This window comes from Tympanuchus pallidicinctus, unplaced genomic scaffold, assembly GCF_026119805.1.
Source record: "Tympanuchus pallidicinctus isolate F22 unplaced genomic scaffold, pur_lepc_1.0 scaffold72, whole genome shotgun sequence".
Lineage (NCBI taxonomy): Eukaryota > Metazoa > Chordata > Aves > Galliformes > Phasianidae > Tympanuchus > Tympanuchus pallidicinctus.
Window position 1 is genome coordinate 74,298 of NW_026294794.1, and position 20,446 is coordinate 94,743.

At 48.4% G+C, this 20,446-nt stretch overlaps 1 protein-coding gene across 1 annotated transcript; it reads left to right on the plus strand.

Annotated features, from left to right (window-relative positions):
• LOC128072907 (AT-rich interactive domain-containing protein 1A-like) lies at window positions 1–5,978 on the plus strand. Its single transcript, XM_052667131.1, is given in 9 exon segments — window positions 1–604; window positions 1,225–1,293; window positions 1,296–1,443; window positions 1,683–1,828; window positions 1,912–2,016; window positions 3,048–3,374; window positions 3,728–3,858; window positions 4,500–5,166; window positions 5,169–5,978. Coding segments are annotated over 9 exon segments (2,499 nt in total). The 5' UTR covers window positions 1–318; the 3' UTR covers window positions 5,789–5,978.
• The last annotated feature ends 14,468 nt before the right edge of the window (window positions 5,979–20,446 follow it).

The window sequence follows — 20,446 nt, forward strand, 5'->3', positions numbered from 1 at the left end:
TTGACTGTTGCCAGTCCTTTGGCCTCTGAGTGTTCGATGCAGGCCAGTAGTTGGGGTTGTAAGATGTTTCCTCTGGCTTTGGCAAGACTTTCCTATGACTGCTGGTTTTCCAAGCTCTGCAACCTTAAGCTTCCCAACGAGGAGTGGCTGTGACGCTGTTGGGTCTCATTTCCCTGTGTGACGGTAAGGGAAAATGAGCCCAGAGTTTCAGCCTTGGTGGCTGAAGGCATGTTCCTTGGGTGAAAGAGGAAATGGAATCTGTTATCTTAGTGGGTAATGCTGGCACCCTACTAGCAACAACTGCAAAATGTGGCTGGGATGGTGCTGGAAGGGTTCTGTCAGTGGGCCCTGTGGGCCGTTGTTACTAAAGACACGTGTGTCCAGTGGCACCTCTGGGTCCTTCACTCACTGCCTGCTCCTCTCCCTGGGGGACCAGGTTACTTGCAGAGGAATGCTCAGATGCCGCAGCACAGCTCTTCCCAGTCCGGCTCAGCCTTATTTTTCCATCTGCCTTCTGGAGGACAGATGCACGCCGCAGTGGAGCCATATCAGCAGAACTGCACGGGAAGCCACAGACCCCAGGCCGGGCAGCACAGCCCTCAAGGTGAGGCATGGGCAGCTTCTCAAGGGGGAACCGCGTGCAGCGAATGGGAAAGGCCTCTGTCAGAGGCAACATCTTGTCTTTGGAGAAAGCGTTTTGATTTGATTCTTCTTCGCCCACAGGCAATGCAAAACAGCCCACTCCTCGTGAGCTAGAACAACCTGTGCTCTGTGTATTATGCTGGGAGTCATGAACGATGTTGCTCTCAGGGCTGGCTGTACTTTCAACCGTTGCATCTCTCCTTCTCACTTAGAAAGATACAGGCAGCACCTCCAGTGTGTTAAAGAGCCATTTCGCTACACAGGGAAAGGAAATCACACGTTCTATGTTTTGGAAAGGGTTTAGAGGCTTTTTTACATCCTGTTCTGCACTGTATAGCTCAGTGTGGTTGGCTGAAGTTTGGGAGAGTGCCAGACAGCTGTAGACTCGGTGTTGTTCCTTAGCTGTGTCAAAACGCACATTACGTGGCTCCTATCCAGGCACTTTGACTTTTAGCACAAGTCCTAAGTCTCTCCCTCTTCTCCATGAGTGATCTTGAAGTATCTGCTGACAGGAGGTCTGCATGGCGGTTCATGAATGAACCAGTTGAACGATGCCGTCTTCCCCTCTTGCCACCCCTCCAGGAGCTTATCCCGTGTGGCCCAACTGCAGCGCTCTGCCCGGTGCCAACTTCTGCAGCGCAGGACTGGGAGGAAGATGAACCCGGCGGCAGCAGGGAGCCAGTTACGTGGCAGCGTTCCTCCTCAGCGGGGGGCAGGGATGCGCCCCCCAGCAGGTGGCATGGCTCACAGAGCACAAGGAGCAGTCGCCGTGTGTGCTGCTGCCAGCGCCATCCAGAACTGGTGAGGCGTGAACATTCCCTTGGTCTCTACGTATCAATCCATTCCCTCTGTCGTAGCTGGCTTTGAAAGCCATGGCTGCAGTTGCCCAAAGCTGGAGTGATAGTCAACGTACACTTCCTTAAAGATTTGCCTTCTGGAAGGCTTTTTCCTCTCCCTTCACTGGTAACAGAAGAGGCCCAAACACCAATTGAAGCATCTTTATTTGGAGTGAACGCCTGTTTTTTCCTTGCCCTCTCCAGGCCACCCGGTTATCCCAGTGTGAACCAAGGGGGAATGCTGGGCACTGGACCTCCTTACGGACAGGGAACTAACAGCATGGCTGGTGTGATCAACTGCCAGGGCCCACCTTATCCCGTGGGTGGGAACATGGCTAACGGCTCTGAAGGTAAGGCTGGGCTGAGTGCTGGGCTTTGAAGACTTCGCAGCATGGATTGAAAAGCAATGTCACAAATTCCTGTGACTTCCTAGGGGTGGCAGCAAGTCCTAAAGTGATGGGTCTGGCGAATGTCAAATTAACTCCTGTAACTAAAAATAGAAAGAGGGGAGAAGAGACCCAAAAAACTCCAGTCAAAGGTAAAACTTCTGTTTGTTTGTTAGTTTGTAAATGACACAGTGTATGTATCTAGTAATGAGTGCAGCGCCCGAGAGAAACCCAATGTGACTTGCCTTCTACTGCGAGCAGAGCTGCCATTAGCGTAGCTGTTTGTGCAGGATGTGATCTTGCTGCTCCGTGTGAGCACAGTATTACATCAGCAGCGCGGCCAGTGAGTGGGATATCGTCTGTTGGGATGTTTTCTCTTTTGGAGAGTGGCATATGCTGGCATCTCCTGCCAGGTGTGAGCAGCTGGGATGCAGCACTGTCCTCCCCATCCCTCTGCAGAGATCGATTTGTCCCCAAGTCAACGCTGGGCCGGCCTTGCTGTTATTAGTTGGAGGGAATGGACCGGACCAGATGATCCTGGTGGGTCGGTCGGTCTTTCCCAGTCTCCAAATGCAGTCCATAGCTAATGAGACTGTTGCTCAAATCAGACGTGGTCTCAGAAAAGTAGAGACTGTGCCAAAATCTACGTCGTGCTGGAGCCCTGGGGAATGCCATGTGCAGCTGGCTGAGGCGTTTCCTGACGTATGGAGCAAATGAGGCCACAGGAGGTCTCTCAAAGAGGTGGCTCTGCAACGTCTCCATGAGGTTTTCTTGGTGAAAGCTTTTCCTTTTTAGAAATGCATGTTCTGCGAGTAGCAGCTGGTTCCCTGGTACCTTTGTTGAGTCATAGTTGGCTTTTAAACTGACATGGACCTGATCTGAGACAAGTGTGGGTCTGGCAGAAAGCTGATCTGAATATGACAGCAGAACCTTGAGATCTGACTGCTCTTTGAAGCCATCTGGGATGTGATCCAGGTGTTTTTGTGCTCCTCAGTCCTGATGTGTTTCCTTCCATCCGTCCAGTTCCTCTGCTACGGCCAGCGAGATCACTGAACCCTGTGAGCTGGGTGGTGAGCCCGAGAGGAAGTGTCCTCTGGCATTGAGCGTTTCTCCCCACTGAGTCTGTGTTGCCCGTTTCTGGCTCGATGACCTCATGTTGCCAATGGTTTTACTTTCCATCTAGAATCCCAGGCGACCGATGGACAGCAGCTGCACCCCACCTGCCAAGCGGCTCAAAGCGGGGATTCACAGCTTCCATGCAGCGCCGGGCAGGGGCAGCCGCAGCAGCAGCCCAGAGCTCTGGAGAATCGCACCGCTCCCAGCAAATCTGCGTCCCCACAGCCAGGGAGGGGAAAGAAGAAGGCAGGACCGCCGATCCCCGTCGCGCACGTGGCACCGGCAGCGGAACGGCCTGCCAGGAAGCGACAGGCTGTCTCCTTCCCTCCGGGATCAGTGGAAGCTGCCAAGCTGGTGTTACAGAAAAGGAGGCGGCTGACAGCAGCAGATGTTGGTAAGAGGAAACTCCTGCTTTTCTGCCTGCACCCATCGAGAGGCTGGGTGTTGCCATCCCCCTTTGGTACAGTGCTGCCAATTGGAAGGGCTCTGCCAGCTCTGCAAGAGGTCTCCTTTGCCAAGTCAGTTGGGACGTTCTGTCGTTCTGTGATAACACAAGGGTGAAGGGACCCAGAAGGACTGGGTATAACGTTTGTGTTGGGCACTGTCTGTGTGGAGACTGCTTTTGCGTGGAGTCTGTGCAATGCCTTCAGCAGGCTGTGCTCTGTGTGAGACAAAAAAGCAGTATCCAGTCCCTCCTTTTCGGTTTTGAAGTCCAGTGTCTGCAAGTATGACGTGTTTGTGTTCCAGGAGCTCCTGCAGCCTGGAGGGTGATGATGTCTCTGAAGTCTGGGCTGCTCTCTGAAAGCACGTGGGCCTTAGACACCATAACTGTCCTGCTCCACGATGACAGCAGCATCGCGTCCTTTGACCTCAGGCAGGTGGGTGAAGATGCTCAGCACCGAGTGCTCACTGAGCTGTGGATTTCCATGTGGTTGGTGTGCAAGCGCGTGATCTCTCCTCTCTGGTGGGACGTGACGCCTCTAAAGCAGAAAGGGAACCGTGGTGGGGAGGCCAAGAGGGGCTTTGCAGCAGACACTGTGAAGGGCTGAAGGCTGCTCGCCTCTCCTGGTGCAACAGCTCAGTCTTTGCACACGGGTCAGTGTGCAGCGTGGCTTGGGTGCCTCTAGAAGGGGCAGCCTGTCTCCATGATTTGCCTTGTGCCTACAAGGCTGTTGTACAAACTGTTCCACTATACTTTAGAGGCTGCTCTGCTTAGCATTGTCTCTCTCCTGAGCGTTACTCAGAGAGGAGACAAAAACCGAGAGCATGTATGTTTACACAGGTACGAGCTGGCTGGATCCTGACATTCAGGGACCCTTGTTTCTGTTCCGAGCAGACAGAAAGGTCTCTTTTGCAAAGAGCTTATTGCCAGAATGAAAAGATTCCATTAATAAGCGACTCCTCAAGATCTCTGCCCTTAATGCAGTGGTTGTCCAATTGCTCACAGCAACCTCAGTTATTTTGTGGTCACTGATCCATCTTTCCTTCCTTCCCCTCCTGTTTTTCTCCTCCCCCATAGCTGCCAGGCCTGCTGGAAGTCCTGGTGGAATATTTCCGGCGCTGCCTGATCGAGGTCTTTGGAATCCTGGAGGAATATGAGGTGGGTATTTGCCCAGGGCAAAGATCACTCTGTGGGTTGGAGGGCGCCCACCTGCTCTGGCAGCTTGGCGGTGGAGATACCACTGAGCACATCCAGACCCACTTTGAGAGCAAGAGAGAGCACTCCGCAGCTGAGAGCAATGGAAATGCTCGGGAAGGGCAGGCTCCTCCATCTGACAGCTCCTCAGCAGTTCTGGAGGATGAGCCTTGCAGCAGAGACGAGGCCCCACTCTGCCTCACCCACGACCGGCAGGGCTCTCTGGCGAAGCGCTGCATCTGTGTCTCCAACATCATCAGAAGCTTGTCGTTTGTGCCGGGCAATGACGCCGAGATGTGCAAACACGCTGGGCTGCTGCTGATCCTGGGGAAACTACTGCTCTTACACCATGAGCACCCAGAGCGCAAGAAGGCAGCCCTGAGCTCGGAGAGAGAAGAGCTCGAGCAGGACCAGGGGCTGAGCTGCGGCCAGGAGGAGTGGTGGTGCGACTGCCTGCAGGAACTGCGTGAGAACACACTGGTGACGCTGGCCAACATTTCTGCCCAGCTGGACCTGTCCCCTCTCCCAGAAAGCCTCTGCTTGCCCATCCTGGAGGACTCCTCCACTGGGCAGTGTGTCCATCAGCAGAGGCCCAGGACCCTTTTCCAGCGCTGGGGTCGAATGCCGTCCTCTCCCCTCGGAGCCTGGCTTTGGAAACGCTCAGCAAACTGAGCACCCGGGACACCAACGTGGATTTGATCCTCGCAGCTCCCCCCACCAGCCACTTGGAGATGCTGTACAACACTCTGCTGCATTTCCTCCTCAACAAAGAGAGCCCGGTGTGCCGAGAGATGGCAGTGGTCCTACTGGACGCCTTGGCACAGGGGGACAGCCTGGCAGCGAGGGCAATTGCCTCACAGGAGAGGAGTGTTGGCGACTTGCTGGGCTTCTTGGAGGACGGCCTGGCCGCCACATGGTGCCAGCAGAGCCAGGCTGGCCCGGTGCCTGAGCAGAACGCGCCCTGCGAGCCGCCGAGCGTGGACATGATGCGCCGACCAGCTCGGACGCTGCTCGCCTTGGCTGAGGCGGGCGAGAGCCGCTCGCAGTTCACGCTGCACGAGTCGCGGCTGTTGGACATCTCCGTGTCGCCCGCGATGGATTCCTTGGTCTCCCAGGTTATCTGTTCTTCATTGCCTGGCCCTGACAGCTGCGGGGTGCAGCTCACCCTGTGAGCATGCGTGAGCGGAGAACTGAGAAGCCAACGGTTGCCCTTTATTTATGCACAGCCACCTCAGGAATCTGCTGCCTGCCCTGCGCTGTCCTGCTTCTCTCTTGGAGGATGATGTCCCCATTTCCTTTCCCCTTCTCCTTCAAATTTCTTCAAATTTGTCCCAAATCCCTAATTAAAAGAGACAAAATTCTTTCTACGTGGAGGACTCTCAAATTTTATTTTAGCCAAAGTTACTGTCTTCTACTATGCATGTGGGGAGAACAACTTGTCCCCCTTTCCCCACTCCTTTCTAGCATGATGAGTCACCACGCTGATGACCTGCAGAGCGATATGCAGGTATTTGATCTCTTGCCAGGTGCCCGTCCCTCCCTGGGGGATGCTGTACAGGGCTCTGCCTTTTCAGTCATTGCTGCCTCAGCACCACTCAACTTGCAGTGTCTTTTTCCTACTTTTGTTTCCTTTCTAATCGAGGTGTGAGAAAGCCCTAGGACTTCCAGCCGAAGTTGCAGATGCAGACACACAACTGTGATTTTTCAGCAATGACTTCTGCACTGGGAACCCAGAGCGACTGGGGAGGGAACAAAGGGGGACACTGAGGGCGGCCCAGGGGCCCCCAGAACCACTTGGACAGGGACCGAGGGGACATGGAGGCACAGAATCACCAAGGAGGGGACAATGGGGGGACGCTGGGTGCACCAAAACCACCAAGGGACAGCAGGAGAACACAGGAGTAATGCGGGGCCCCAAAAGAGTGAGATTATGGGGGCATCCCATTGGGGTTAGGGGCTCCTAGAGGTCCTGACTTTGAGGGGGGGGTGATGGTCTTGGTGGTGGGAGGGTTAGGAGGTCGCTCATTGGGGCTGGGGACTCCGGGGACTCCAGGGTCTCCTATACGATTTGTTGGAGGGGATCTTACTGGTCTTGGGAGGACTGGGGAGTCCCATTGTGGCTGGGGGTCCCGTTGGGCTGTGGGGCTCTCTGGGCTCCTGTTTCAATGGGGAGAGTCCTAAAAAGGGCTGGGAGGTGTGTGCATTCCCAGGAGTCCTGTCTTTCTTCCAGGGGTTTTATTATATTTGGGAAGAAATGGGGAGTCCCGTTGAGGTTGGAGTTCCCATTGGCACTGAGGGATTTTGGAGGGGTTGAGAGGTCCTGGGGCAACGTGAGGGGACTCCATAGGGGTTGGGGTTCCCGGGTTTGCAGTCATCCCCCAGAGACCTGCAGCCTAGAGCTCTGGCTCCACCCCTTCCACCTTGCCCCCCCAGCAGCCCCTCGAGTCACCTCAGTGTCCCCTCAGTGACTCCAGGAGCCCCTGCTCTGTGGCAGGATGCAACAGGACTGCTCCAGAACCACACTGCGTGGTTCTGTGGCCGGGGGCCTGGGGGTGAACCCTGTCACCTCCCTGCTGGGTCTGGGGGTCTCCAATCTCCTGCCATTTCAGGAGGGGACATGGTGGCATCAAGGGGACACATGGTGATGCGCGTAGGAGGTGACGGGTACATGGTCACCATGGCCTTGGTGATACCAGGACCCCCACGGGGAGCCCAGAATCCCCTTGTGGGGTCATGGTGGCTTTGGGCATTCCAGAACCAACAACGAGGATGCCAGGAGCTCTGCCACGGGGACACCGGGACCCCTTGGTGTGCTTGAGGTGGCTTTGGGGATACCAGAAACCATCACAGGGCCACTGGGAAGCAACATGGAAAGCACACAGCAGAAGTGACATAGAGGGGGGCATGGAAGGGACACACGAGGAGGTGATACGTAGGGACACAGAGAGGAACAGAGGGACAGACATGAGCAGGGGACACGGGAGGGGATGCATGAGTTCTTGCTAACACATTGAGGAGAAACTGACACGGAGCCAGAACTTTGTCACGTGATAACATTTTTATTAAACAAAACCATCTTTGTAAAACAAAACTCTCTTCCCGTTTTCACTGGCCACCTCCGCCACTTCCTCCCCCAAACCACAGGATGTCCTCAGGATGTCCTCAGCACGCCCCCAGTGCTGACCTCCATTTTGTCCCTGACATCCCCAGCCAATGTTTGGGAAGTGGTACGAAGTTCTGTACACCAGAATGAGCTTTCGTGGAAATTATAGGGGCTCAAACAAACCTGAGTTTTTCTGTATGGTTCCCCATAAGAGATTGCTTTAAAAAACAAACAACTGTGAAATCCACCACATCCATGCACTGTGCAGGGTGGAGCGAAGGAGGCGCAGGAGCAGCTAGAGGGGTCGGCAGCAGTAGTTCTAGTGGTGCAACAGCAGGCAGCAGCAAAGGCCGGCCCTGCAGCTCAGAGAGCTGCCCGAGGGATGGCAGCAGCCCCCACAGTGGGTCGGGGGGGTCCAGGCAGCAGCCCGTGCTTCCTCGCTGACCTCCTGCTGTACTGTGGGAAGTCGGGGAGCTGGGCGATGAAGCAAGGAGGGGCAGGGCTGCTGGAGACATCAGGGCTTTGTGGCTCCATGGCACTGATCCATGCAATGCGTTGTTCTCTTTCCTGGCTGTCTACTTCCCCCAGCAGCTCGTCCTGAAGCAGGTCACCCTTCAGGTATTTCTCTCTGACTCTGGAACCATCTTGGTTCTCCCGGGGATCCTCGAGAGCACCTGCCACATCTGAAACAGCCAGAGCATCCCCTCAAACAGCGACAGCTGCCTTGCTACACCCACTCTATGCAGACACCCACCTGCCAGCTCTGCGTCCTCAAACTCACCGCTGATCCAGGTGAGCAGCTCCTCAATGTCCACCATACCATCCAACACATCTGAGCTGGTCACCACTGCTAGAAATGAGTCATTGGTTCAATTTTACTTACACAAAAACACATGTTGGAGAAGCAGAGCTCAAGCATTCTCGTTGGACATCTGAACTCTTACCCATCATGAGCAGAGGGTGAGAAATCTTACTCAGAATCCACAACGACAAATGATGCTTCCATGCTGATTGCATTCCATGCCACAGAATGGCCAAAAACTCCATCAGCCAAGCACTGGCAGAAAACAAGAGTACACATTTTTAGCATTTCATCATGAATTAAAAGTATAGACTCAGATTACTATTAAAATTAAAAGGGAAAAAAAATCTCTATACATATGTACGTTAGTCTCCAAGTTGCCAGGCATCAGTTTTCAATGGAGAAAAGCCATATTTGACATCTGCTTCTATAGCAGAGTCCATCTGGCTTTTGAAAGTTATTCTGTTGAGGATAAAGACATGAACATAGACTAGAACCTCCTCTCGCTCTCATAATAGAAGCGACTTGGTGCCATCTCTTTGAAGAGGGACGATGGGAACTCTCCCAAGATCCCTTGGTTCTGACAGATGTGGTGGCCACGTTCCTCAGAGCCCTGGCACCCCGAGATCCTCATTTTCCAATGCAGTGCTCTCTTCCAATGACACACAGAGCAGAGCAAAGCCCACGATTTTGCTGCATGTGAAAGGTGTAGCTAAGTATGAGGCCTGAGAGGAGACTTTTTCCTTCCAACTCACTCTCCTTTAGATCCCTGGTGGGAATAGAAGGGATTTTTGGGAGGCGCTGGGAGCAAGACACTGCAGCTGGGCAACTTGTAGGGAAGGGATAAAGAGAAGCAGAGAAATGGCTGCCTGCCCTCAGCGTTCTGACCTGAAATCCTCCCCAGGGTATGCATCCAGGAGAAGAACTGTCCTGTTTTTTGAGAAGTTTCTCTTGTACAGAAAATCATTGGCTGTTGGACCACAGGGAAAGAGATGGAAGAAAATGCAAGAAAGGCCTTGTACCAGGTCAGGTGTAAATTATCCTGATATTACAAGTAGAATAGGAGGGAATATCACAACTGTTTCCAAGAAGCTATTATCACATCACCCACCCCAATTGCTCATTACTGTGACTTGTAGCAGACTTTCCAAGTCACAGTCTGAACCAATACATGAGCACGAGGGCCTGGTGCAGGAGAGAGACGAGGCTGCATTCCTCAGCTCCCCCCCTCCACATCCCTCCCTGCACTATTTTGCCTCTGTTTGTTCCACACCCCCTTGCCTGGTTCACGATTAAGTGAAATGCCCTTCTGAAACGATTCTAAAGAAATGCGTTCCACATCACTCATCTTCCTCAGTGCCACACTGTGTAATCAATGACTATTAAGATGTTATAATTATGAAATAAACAAGAGAGTTTGATGAAGCAGAATATGATAACAAAAAGAGAACAAACAGAAGGCTTACCTCCTTCCCAGGGCTCACTCACAAAACTCCAGCAGGGACAATCTCCAGAAGAGCTCCTTCCCTACTGGCAGCCAGCTCTGAAATACGTTCAGGAGAGCAGCACAGCTGAATTGCCTTCACTGTGCTCCTCTGGCTGACTCATGGCTCGCCTCAGGTGATCACTCAGAGGTTCAGGCCGTGACTTAGCAGTTCCCATATGCACACCTAAACATTTCCTGAACACCTCCAGGGAATCTGACTGCAGTCCCTCCCTGGGCAGTCTGTCCAGGGTCCAACCACTTTTTTGGAGGAGTTTTTCCTAACGTCCAGCCTGAGAGAATTCTTGTTGCTCTCAAGGTTCTTTCATTCTTCACAAAGCTGTTTCAAAATCTTCATCTGGGAGGGAGCACATGAACCTAATGAGATTCAGCAAGGTCAAGTGTAGGATGTTGCACCTGGGTCGTGGCAACCCCAGATATCTGTGCAGGCTGGGAGAAGAACTCATGGAGGGCGGCCCTGCTGAGAAGGACTTCAGCGTCCTGGTAGACGAAAAACTTCACCAGAGCCAGCAGTGAGACCTGGGCTTGTTCAGTCTGGAGAAGAGAATACTCTGGGGTGTTGTAACCTTCACCCATTCATTTTCCCTGGGAGACCGCAGCTTGGCCAATTACCGAGGTGACACCAATATGGTGAACAGCAAAATGGTGCTTTAATGAAACTAACACGTGCTTATATATGGAAAGGGGAGGGCCTAACGCATTACAACCCGAAGATGGCGCAAGCGCCTAATACAACACTGGGGAAACCTGATGTGGCCTTCCAGTAATTAAATAGGAACTTATAAGCAGGAGGGAAGGGTGGTGCTATAAAGACTATAAAGACTAGAATGTCTTGAACCTCAACAAAATAATTTCAAAAGTCAGATGGACTCTTTTACAGAAGCTTGTTACATGAGAGCAAATCTGACTGCAGGAAAATCAAAACCCTTTCATGGTGACTTTGGTAAGTAACCTGCAGAAAATACAACAGGCATAATGTGTCCTGATTAAAAAACAAAAACAAACCGAAAAGGACAGGTGCCTGTATCAGATGTCCATGGCTGCAGAGGGTCTTCCAGAAGGAGGCAGCAGAACCTTATGCTCACACTGCAGTACAGGAGCAGAAAACTACCGGGAATCTCTGGGTTCCTCCTGGGAAGGCAAAACTGCACAGGTTTGGCAGTGCCCTCCCACCCTCAGATTTCCTGCACACAGCTTCACGTCGCTCCCCTTCACCCTGTCCTACCTCAGAGACTCAAGGAGCACTGATTTGGTACAAAGCACAGCAGTGTCGCATTAAAATGCAAGTTGTGTTTTCATTGTCAGGGGTATTACAGCCCAAAGCTTGGAGCACTGCCTCCAAAAACCATGCCAGGATGGCGGCTTGGTGCTCCGAAGCTGCATAGGTTCTACTCTGGACCAGTTGGAGTGCAGCAGCTCATGGAATGCCACAGTACAAATCAGGCCATGCGCTCTTTGTCAATGTCTAATTGTGGCTGTTTTTTATTGACTACAACCAAACTCGTGGTGCCCAGTTGGCGGCACTCGGAACGCTGCCCTGTAACGCTGCGCTGCAGCACTGCCTGCTGATGCTCGTCCTCTCAGTCCTTCAGCTGCAGCTTCTGCATCATCTCCACAAGGCTGTTCATTGCGGAGCACTGGAAAGAAACAAGGCAAGTTAGAGATAGGACAGGAACAATCTAGGGAGATCTCCCTAAGCAAATATGATCAGTACACTTGCAGAATGGCCCCATGCAGCACAGCACGTTCCTGCCATTCAGGTCACTGGCGTTAGTTCCCACAGAAGCTGCCTATGGTAAGATTCATGCTCTGCTGGGGGAACAAGGTTTCCAAGGTCGCAGTGCCTGACATGGCAAGGCTCTTTATCACAGCAAAACCCTCCGGCCATTACCAACATGCCATTCTCAAGCCGGAGGAGGGCACCCAAGCTTCCCTGGGCAGCTCTCACTGACGGCTGATTTCCTCAAACACACAGCTGGGTGTTTTTCTATTAAACTGCTTGCCCTGAGATTCTGCAGTATCTGTCATGTCTGACAGACGGAGGCACTGAGCACAGCAAGAGCCATGTCTGTGCTCACCAAGGACTCACCTCTGCACGTGCAGCAGCAGCTCTCAGAGTAGCCTTCTTCAGTTCCACTCTTCTTGCTTTTCATTGTCTTCTTGCTGTAAAGCAAGAATAAAACTTGCTTTACAGTTTCATTTTGTCTGCAGCAAAACTGCAGAAACATAGGTACCATAAAAACAGATGTCAGGAAAAAGATAAAGGAAATTGGAAGCCTCTCAGTGAATGACATTTCCAGTGGAAAGGTGCAGAAGACCACCATGGAGGTAACGGAAAGAGACGGGGTTACATGGCACCTCACTGCCTTGGGCCTTCGTAGGCTTCAACTTTTTTCCCCTCTGCAGAGAAGGAAAAAGCAAAGCAAACCCTCTGCAACTTCAGTGTGCTTGATAAGGGCAGCACTGCCCTACAGGGTGGTACCACAGCACCTTCTTACCTCTCAGCTTGGAGCTCCGTGCTGCAGCAGGCCCAGGCTGTGCTGCTGGAGCCGGCACGCTGCCTCTGCTCTGAGCCCTCACTCTTTTGTTAGCAGGCAGCTGCGCTGCTGTTTGCTGCTCTGCTTCCAAGCCCTTGCATTTGCCTCCAGCCAGGGACTTGGAGACAGAGCAGGGGCACACGGCAGGGGAAGGGCTTCTCCCTGAGCTGGGACCTGCTGCTGTGGGAAGCCCTCCAGCCTGGAGATGAGCTTTCTCAGAAAGGGCCTCCTGCACCGCTTTCGCGTATATCTTGGCACTGGGCTCAGCACCTCTCTCCGGCAAGAAAAGAGAAGCAAGAAGATACAAGAGTGCGATACTGCTTTCGGTCTGCAAAACGGGCCACAGTGCTGGGACATCTCATCTGGAGTGGTCACGGACCACTTTCATTTTTTTTTTCCTTTTTTATTAAAAAGAAAAAAAAAGAAAAAAATTACTTCCATACTGTTGGAACTGTATTATTAATAGGCTGTGATTCCCATCCTACCCACCCCCTAAATGCACGATTTCTAATAAACACAATTTAGTGAAGTAAGTGTAGATGGAAGCAGTTTTAATTAATACACCTGTATCAGTGTCTAGCTTTAGAAATATATAGAGCAGAGTGTTAATGCACGTACCCTGATGCAAGTATAGTGACCAGAAAGTAGCTCACTTTAGTTTTGATGGGAGTACGAGGGAGTATGCTGCTGAATATTAAAGGCAGTGAGATACAAATTTGTAACAAACTAGAAGTCTGATTAGAGAAGTGCACTTGCTATTCTAGAAAGGCTTGATTTACTTAGAAAATAGATAAAAACACAACCACAATATAAATTAGAATTTATAGAATTAGAACAACAGAAGGGTAGATGCTACAACACTGACAAAGCTTAAGCGTGTGCCACTTTTGTTGAGAGGAGCAGGGTATAAAGGTATACATGTAGGACACACAGATTAGTTAACAGTAAGAGACTTTGTGTGTGTTTTTGCTTCCATTATATTTATTACTTTGTAGAGACTTTTGTGAATGTTAGACTTCTTTTATTGCTTCATTATATTTATGTATAAAACAGGTTGACTATGCTTTTTTAAAATAAACAAGCAAAAAAAGTCTGTGTGAATGCCTCTGTCAGCTTTTGTAGGAAATTACCAGTGAAGAGCTGGTATGGTGTTTTTTGATTTTTTTTAAACAAAACTGTTTAGACCAGTCAGCATCAGAGACAGTAACTATGTTTTTACTTAAACAGATGGAACACTTCATAAATCCTTAAGCAATGTGTCCTGACTACTTACATATGAGTTCAGATTATTCTTATTTTTTTAACTAGATATAGGTACTAGCACAAAAACTGGCATGGCAATAGACGCACTTAACTATAAGTTGCATTACAAAAGATCTGTTTTTTGTTTGTTGTTTTTAAATATATACTTTTTTTCTTTTTTTCTTTTTTTTTAATTAAACTTCATTCTTCTCCCCACAAATGGTTGGTGCTTGACTGGGACTGTTCTTGCTTACTGATGAGCCATTTGGTTCCACAGAAAATGGAATATGCCTTGAATTCCCTATAGTTGCTGTGCCTTTGCAGCAGCATTTCTTTTCAAAACTCTGGCAATAGTCATTAAAATCAGTGAGGACTATATTGAAATTAGTGAGAAATTGGGTTTGAAATTATTAAGCAGCAGTCAAAACTCAACAATGTACTGAAATGTGTTTGAAGTTCATAATGCTTGGGTTGCTCCTTGGTCCTCGTGAAGACATTTCTGAAAAATGTAATGCCTTGTATCTTTTCTGATCATCATTGAGTTAGAACTCTGTGGGTTTGTCTTTTCGTTTTGGACACAAAATTAATCCACAAACGTTGCTCAATTTAACAGGCTCCTATTTCTTTCTTACCTTCTAAATGCATCTCATGCACTCAAATAGGCTCCAGATGATCTCTTAGAAATATTATGAAACTATAATTAGGTACAATGGTGGGTATTTCTTACTGCGGTTATGACTGGACACAATAAGGAAGGGTAGCAGTATATAATACAGTTAACCAGATACTTTAACGATACAAAAATCTAATTTATTGCTTTTGTAACTAAATTTCTATACTTAGAGAGTCAACGCAAAGGGGAAACTGTATTTAATTTATTCCACATGGAAAATCTGCATGGCCATTCACAAAGAAGTATTCTATTTTGGTGGAAAGAAAAAGTACAAAATCCCTGAAATTTTTAATGTTACATCATGTAATTTACATGTAGAGGATTGTTAGCTGACGAATTCAGGGGAAGACACTGCTACACGCTCTACTCCAGCTGAACTTACACCATGCTCACTACAGGTGTGCCAAATGCAAAATTGTACATAGTTAATCAAAGATTGAAACATCACTCATTGTCAGTTATTGTCCTACGTACTAAGGTTCACACAGCAGATAAATCATTAATTTTAAGAGTTAAGGAGACACGTTTCCTGTTAAATCTGTGAATTCTTCTGGAATGAATTTATAGTCCTCTTCTACCCTTCCAGCCAAAGGTCATTCCAAATGCTATGTGTGGAATTTGTCTGAAGGGTAAGGAGTCCAACAAGAAAGGAAAAGCTGAAGCTCTTATACATTGCTCCCAGTGTGACAACAGTGGTAAGTATCTGCATGCGCTAACTGGATTCCTAAGAGAGTATCTCTGACAGATTTTTGGTGGAAATATCTGTACTTGTGTACAACAGTTCTGTTGCCTGTTCTCTCCTTCATTAAAGCTTCCTATTTAATGTTACGTGTATTGACACATTCAGTGCACTATCAGATCTCACCAGGAGGTGAGCTCGGCTTCAGCTTCTGTAAAAGCAGTCTAAATAATTTACATTTCATTTCAGACATAGTAATAATATTGGTTTTAATCTAGGCCACCTTTCTTGCCTTGATATGACCCTGGAGCTTGTTGCTATGATTAAGACTTACCCTTGGCAATGTATGGAGTGTAAAACATGCATTACATGTGGGCAGCCTCATGATGAAGAAGAAATGATGTTCTGTGATGTATGTGACCGTGGTTATCACACTTTTTGTGTGGGGCTTGACGCTATTCCCTCAGGTAATAAAGATTTAATTGTTCTCTTCCCACCTCCTTTGAGTCCTGGGGGTTCTGTCAGAACAGATGTGTTGCTTTTGAAAGAAGTTTAAAAGCAGTGTGAAGGGTCAGAATGAACAATAGCGTTGGAAAGCGTCCGGTAGGATCCCATTTTTTCATAAGCTTTATTTCTGTATGTTGTTGTTGTGCACAGTTTAACCTGGCAATTCCTGAATAGGAAATATAATTGGCTTTTACAACAAAATCCAGACCCACTTGGAGCTATTTTGTTTTAAATATACATTTCCACAGAATACTGAGAATAATGATCTCTTTTCTTAAAAGAAACCTGTAAAGACAGCTGTATTGCTGCATATTGCTGGAACACAGCTTTCACATTAATAAAGTGTGCTATTATTTTAATTTCTAAATTAAAAAAGTATGCTTAATATAGTATTTGTAAACACCTTTTTGAACACCTTTCCTTGCCCTTTTTATTCTTAAATGTCATATCTGGAAGTGAGGTACCTAAATTTCAGGCAGCTTATACCTTTGAATCACCTGCTCATTGGTATCTCCTGGCCAACTCAAGGCCCTGTAAAGAAAACTTCAGAGGCGTAACTGGCAGCAGCACTGCTTTTCACATGATACTAAATCCATGCTACGTTTGTGGTGACGTATTCAGCGACAGTATTCCCTGTAACTACTAACTGTAACTCAAATATATATCCCCATTTGGGAAAGCACTAGAGCTTGCTCTCATGTCAGTCCGGGTTCTGTGGCTGATTCAGATTTCATTCTGACTTAAGGAGAGAATCTGAGCAAAATAGATAATATTGCTACAAAATTTTAAAATGAGCAAAGCAGCTTTTGAGATTCCAGCTGTTGTAATATAAATAGTTAATATTCCTGCTCTTTGCTCAAGCTGTTACCATTCCCTCCATTAACAGGTTTTAGCACAAGGTCTCGTGCTGAGCCCCTGCCAGCACTTTAATCTGTGCTGCCCAACTGCACTGAAATAACTCACATTGGTTTGGGAAACAAGCCCTCCGAGCCTGTGGCACAATAGCAACATTCTTAACTGCCATTCTCTTCTGCTGTAACCACCCATAACCTTGAACTGTGGTCCTTCCTATGAAAACCCAACTTGTAACTTTGTAGTTTGTCATTTCTTTTCTAAGAACCACTGCCTTAGCAGTGCTGGCCCTTCTTGAGATCCACAAGTGTTGAAGTAACTGTTACATGCAGTGAGTCTGCAAGGGATAGTGAATTGTACATGCTGCTCTCTGTACCTTTTAGAAAAGATACTTAACATTTTAAAGAAGAGCTGGTTTTCTGCGTTAAACAAAGTGCTACAAATTGCTGAGAACCTGTTGAAATGGTGAAAGGTGCATAACTAGATGAGTGAATACAAAAAAGGTAGTTTCCCATTAGTTGATAACTTTCTTTTCGTAGGTCGCTGGATTTGTGATTGTTGTCAGAAAGACCCTTCCAGCCCCAGAAGAGGAGGAAGAAGGGGCAAAAACAGCAAGGAAGGCTAAACTCCCCTAAAAAACCTTGCTGTTTCAAAATGTAACTGCACAAATTGAAGTGATACTTTGGTGCTATTTAATCAACCACTTTTAAGGGGAACAATACCACTGCATTTTTCTTTTTATCAAATAAACTTTTAATTTTGGCTATATGACCATTCTTGTGAGACAAGTCTCTAATCACGTCCTGTCAGCTATCTAGACAAAAAAGTCAAACTCCTGTTCGAAAAGAAAAAGCTTCAAGTAATGAAATTTAAATGGTACATGCACCATTTGTATAAAATTAGAGTACCACACTTATTTATTTCAGTGTACTCATCTGTAAGCTCTGTGAAAATTACAGAGCAATTTAAATACATACTATTTGCATAGCAATTAATTTGAAAGACTCAAACAAGGCAAAAAGTACTCCTGGAAAAGACTAACTTTGAGGGAAAAAGTGAACACAATCTGACTTTCTTACAATATTCTGAAAATTCCTTTCAGCAAAAATTTTCTTCGCAAACTAATGAATTATTGATATAAATTTACAGGGAAAAAAGGGACTGTAAACATTAAAAAAAAAAAAAAAAAAATCAATCTCAAAAAGCTATAAAAGGGAGATGTAAGAAAATACCTCTCAGGCTTAAGGTACTATATACTGCATTGCTTTTAATGAGGAATGAGAATGTTCTACTGACAAGTAACAACAGCTAAAGGCTTTCCCTCCCTACTGTAATACTGAAGTAACATGCACTTGATTCAGTCATGGATTTGCAGAGGTGGTGAGTGACTGGACAGGCCTCTGCTTACAGATGACTGATGTACAGCACAAGCAGTCAAATTATAGCCCCTCCATCCCCTTATTCGGCTGTTTTTTTTCTTCCTTCACCCTACATCCCTCAACTTCAGTACACTTCAAAGCCATTGTTTGTTAGTTATACTGAAGGTAACATGTCAGAAGAGCAGGATTCATTTTTAAATATGCTCCAAATTGAGGGGGCACTACAGAGCAGCAGTTTGTATTCCACTCTTTATCAAGAAACTAATGACAGAAAATCATTAAGAGTTAATTTTTCCTAAGCACCTGTTTAGAGATCCCCAGCTCTACATTCAGTTTTAAGCCCTGATCTCTGAAGAATATTGCAAATAGTACAGTTGCTGCTCATTTTACTTTTAGGGGAAAAAAAAACTTACAATATAAAATTAAATATGTCTTTTTTTCTCTCCACCACTTTCCTTCTGGTTTACAAAAAATAAACTGAATACTTCTTCAGGAAACAATAAAGAGTATTAAATATTATAGAAAGTTATTCATGTTCAATTTCACAAACTGAAATGTGATTTAGTCCATCATGTATCAATTTAAAAAAGAATTTCAAGTATTACCTACAAGATTCCAATAAGTATAGTCCAGAAAACAGACTCTTCATCCTGAGATTCATCTTCTGTAGAGTGTGAGTATTTCTGGGTTGCCTCCATCTCCTCTGGATTGTAGGAAGCCTCGCCAAATGGATGCTGTACGACTGTTCGATCATAGTAGACTTTCATTTCAAACTCACTCTCCTGGTGGGAGGGATGCCCATAAATCCCTATTCCCACTGGTCGGTGGAAGTGTGCTGCTACGTGGACAACGTCTTGGCCACAAGTAACAGACTGTAACTCATACTCGTCAAAGCTGGGGTGAAGAGTCATATCAGATACATACAAATCACATCACCTTTTCAACTCTGCATCTGAAGTACTATCTTTCCCTCATGATTTAGTCTCAAGTAGCTGCAGTTTCCTGCTCCAATCTGGCCTTGAACAACATGAAGAAGAATCCATTCTTCAGGTACATCCTCTTCCTCAAAGGTTTTTACCAAACATAGTACTTGAGCTGCCACAAATACTATCAGGATTCTCCTCCAGCATGCTGCCATGGCTCTTACGTTTTATTCTGATTCTTCCTATTGTCAAGTCCAGTACTCTGCAAATACAAAACGATTTAGAGTTAGTATATTTCATTCCTGGATGGAATCAGTTTTTGTTCACACCAAATCAAGCAACTTCAATAAAAGCTGGTTATTTACTGAGAAAACACAACGCGCTGAATGATGTGTAGATTGTTTCTCTGCCCAAAAGCAGCATATTGTCACTGAAGAAGCGTGTGTGCACTTTCATCAAGTTTTTGTTACTATATGAACACTCAGCTCTTTACAGCACTTACCTACACGACAGCTCAGGCTGCTGGGGCAGGGCAGAGAGGGAAGGGGCTGTTACACAGTCAAGGCTCCCGCACCCTTTCCTCTCCCTCGTGGCACGCTGCTGCCCAGGCAGCCTCAGCACAACAGCTGCACTCAATGCACGAGCTCTAAACCTTGCCAGACTTCCAAAGAATGCGAATTTAAATGCCAGCCAAGGGTGCTTTGAAGCTTCAGATGGCTTCCATCACTTCGTGCCTTCCACAAAGACTGTACAATTACCTTAAACATGACAGCTACTACTACACTGTTGGTAACCCACTAGCATCAAAACAAACCGCATGACTCCCGCTGAAATGTCACTTAAATCGCACGGGTTTTACAGCTAACAGACGGAGGAACAACAGCACCCCAACTTTTCTACAGCTCCCAGCTTATGGTCCCACGGGCCACAAGGCCCCAGTTCTGCAACGACAGCATACAAGAGCACAGCCCCGCCCTCGTAACCGTCCAAACCAACAAAAACCCCTTTGAACAGCGACAGAAAAACAGCCTTCTACCTTTCGCGGCGCAGCTCACCTCCAGCCCGCCCCGGGGCTTCGGCGACTGCGAGGCCGCGGCTCCGTAGACGTGCGGCAGGGCAGGCCGGCCCCAAGGCGGGCCGGCACACCCTGACGGCAGCGGCTGCACGGAGGCAGCGCGGAGGCCGATCCCAAAGAGCCTCCGGGCCCCCTCTCGCTTCGCCGCTCCTCCCGAACCCGGCCCGGACAGCGGCGCGAGGAGCAGGCACCGCCTCCCAGCCCCGCCCCGCAACCGCCACTCACCGCCGTTGCGGCCGCCTCTCCTGCGCGCTGCCTCTCACGCGCGCCGCGGCAGGCAGGTCGGGCGGGGCTGCGCGCTAGCCGCAGACTGAGCCCTCTGCTATCGCGAGAGTTGGGCTGCGAGCGCGGCCATCGCTTTGGCAACCCGCTCCGCCCACCTGCTCCCGTGTGACTGAGCAACGCGCAGCGGCGCTTGTCCCTCTCGGCGACCCGTCGGCAGCGATGCAGTTGCCATAGTGACCTCCCATGAGCTCTCTCTCCCCGCCCGTTGCTCGGCGGCTGGGCTTCTTCGTCCCGATCCCGCGCAGTTAGGAGGTCGGGACGCACCCAGA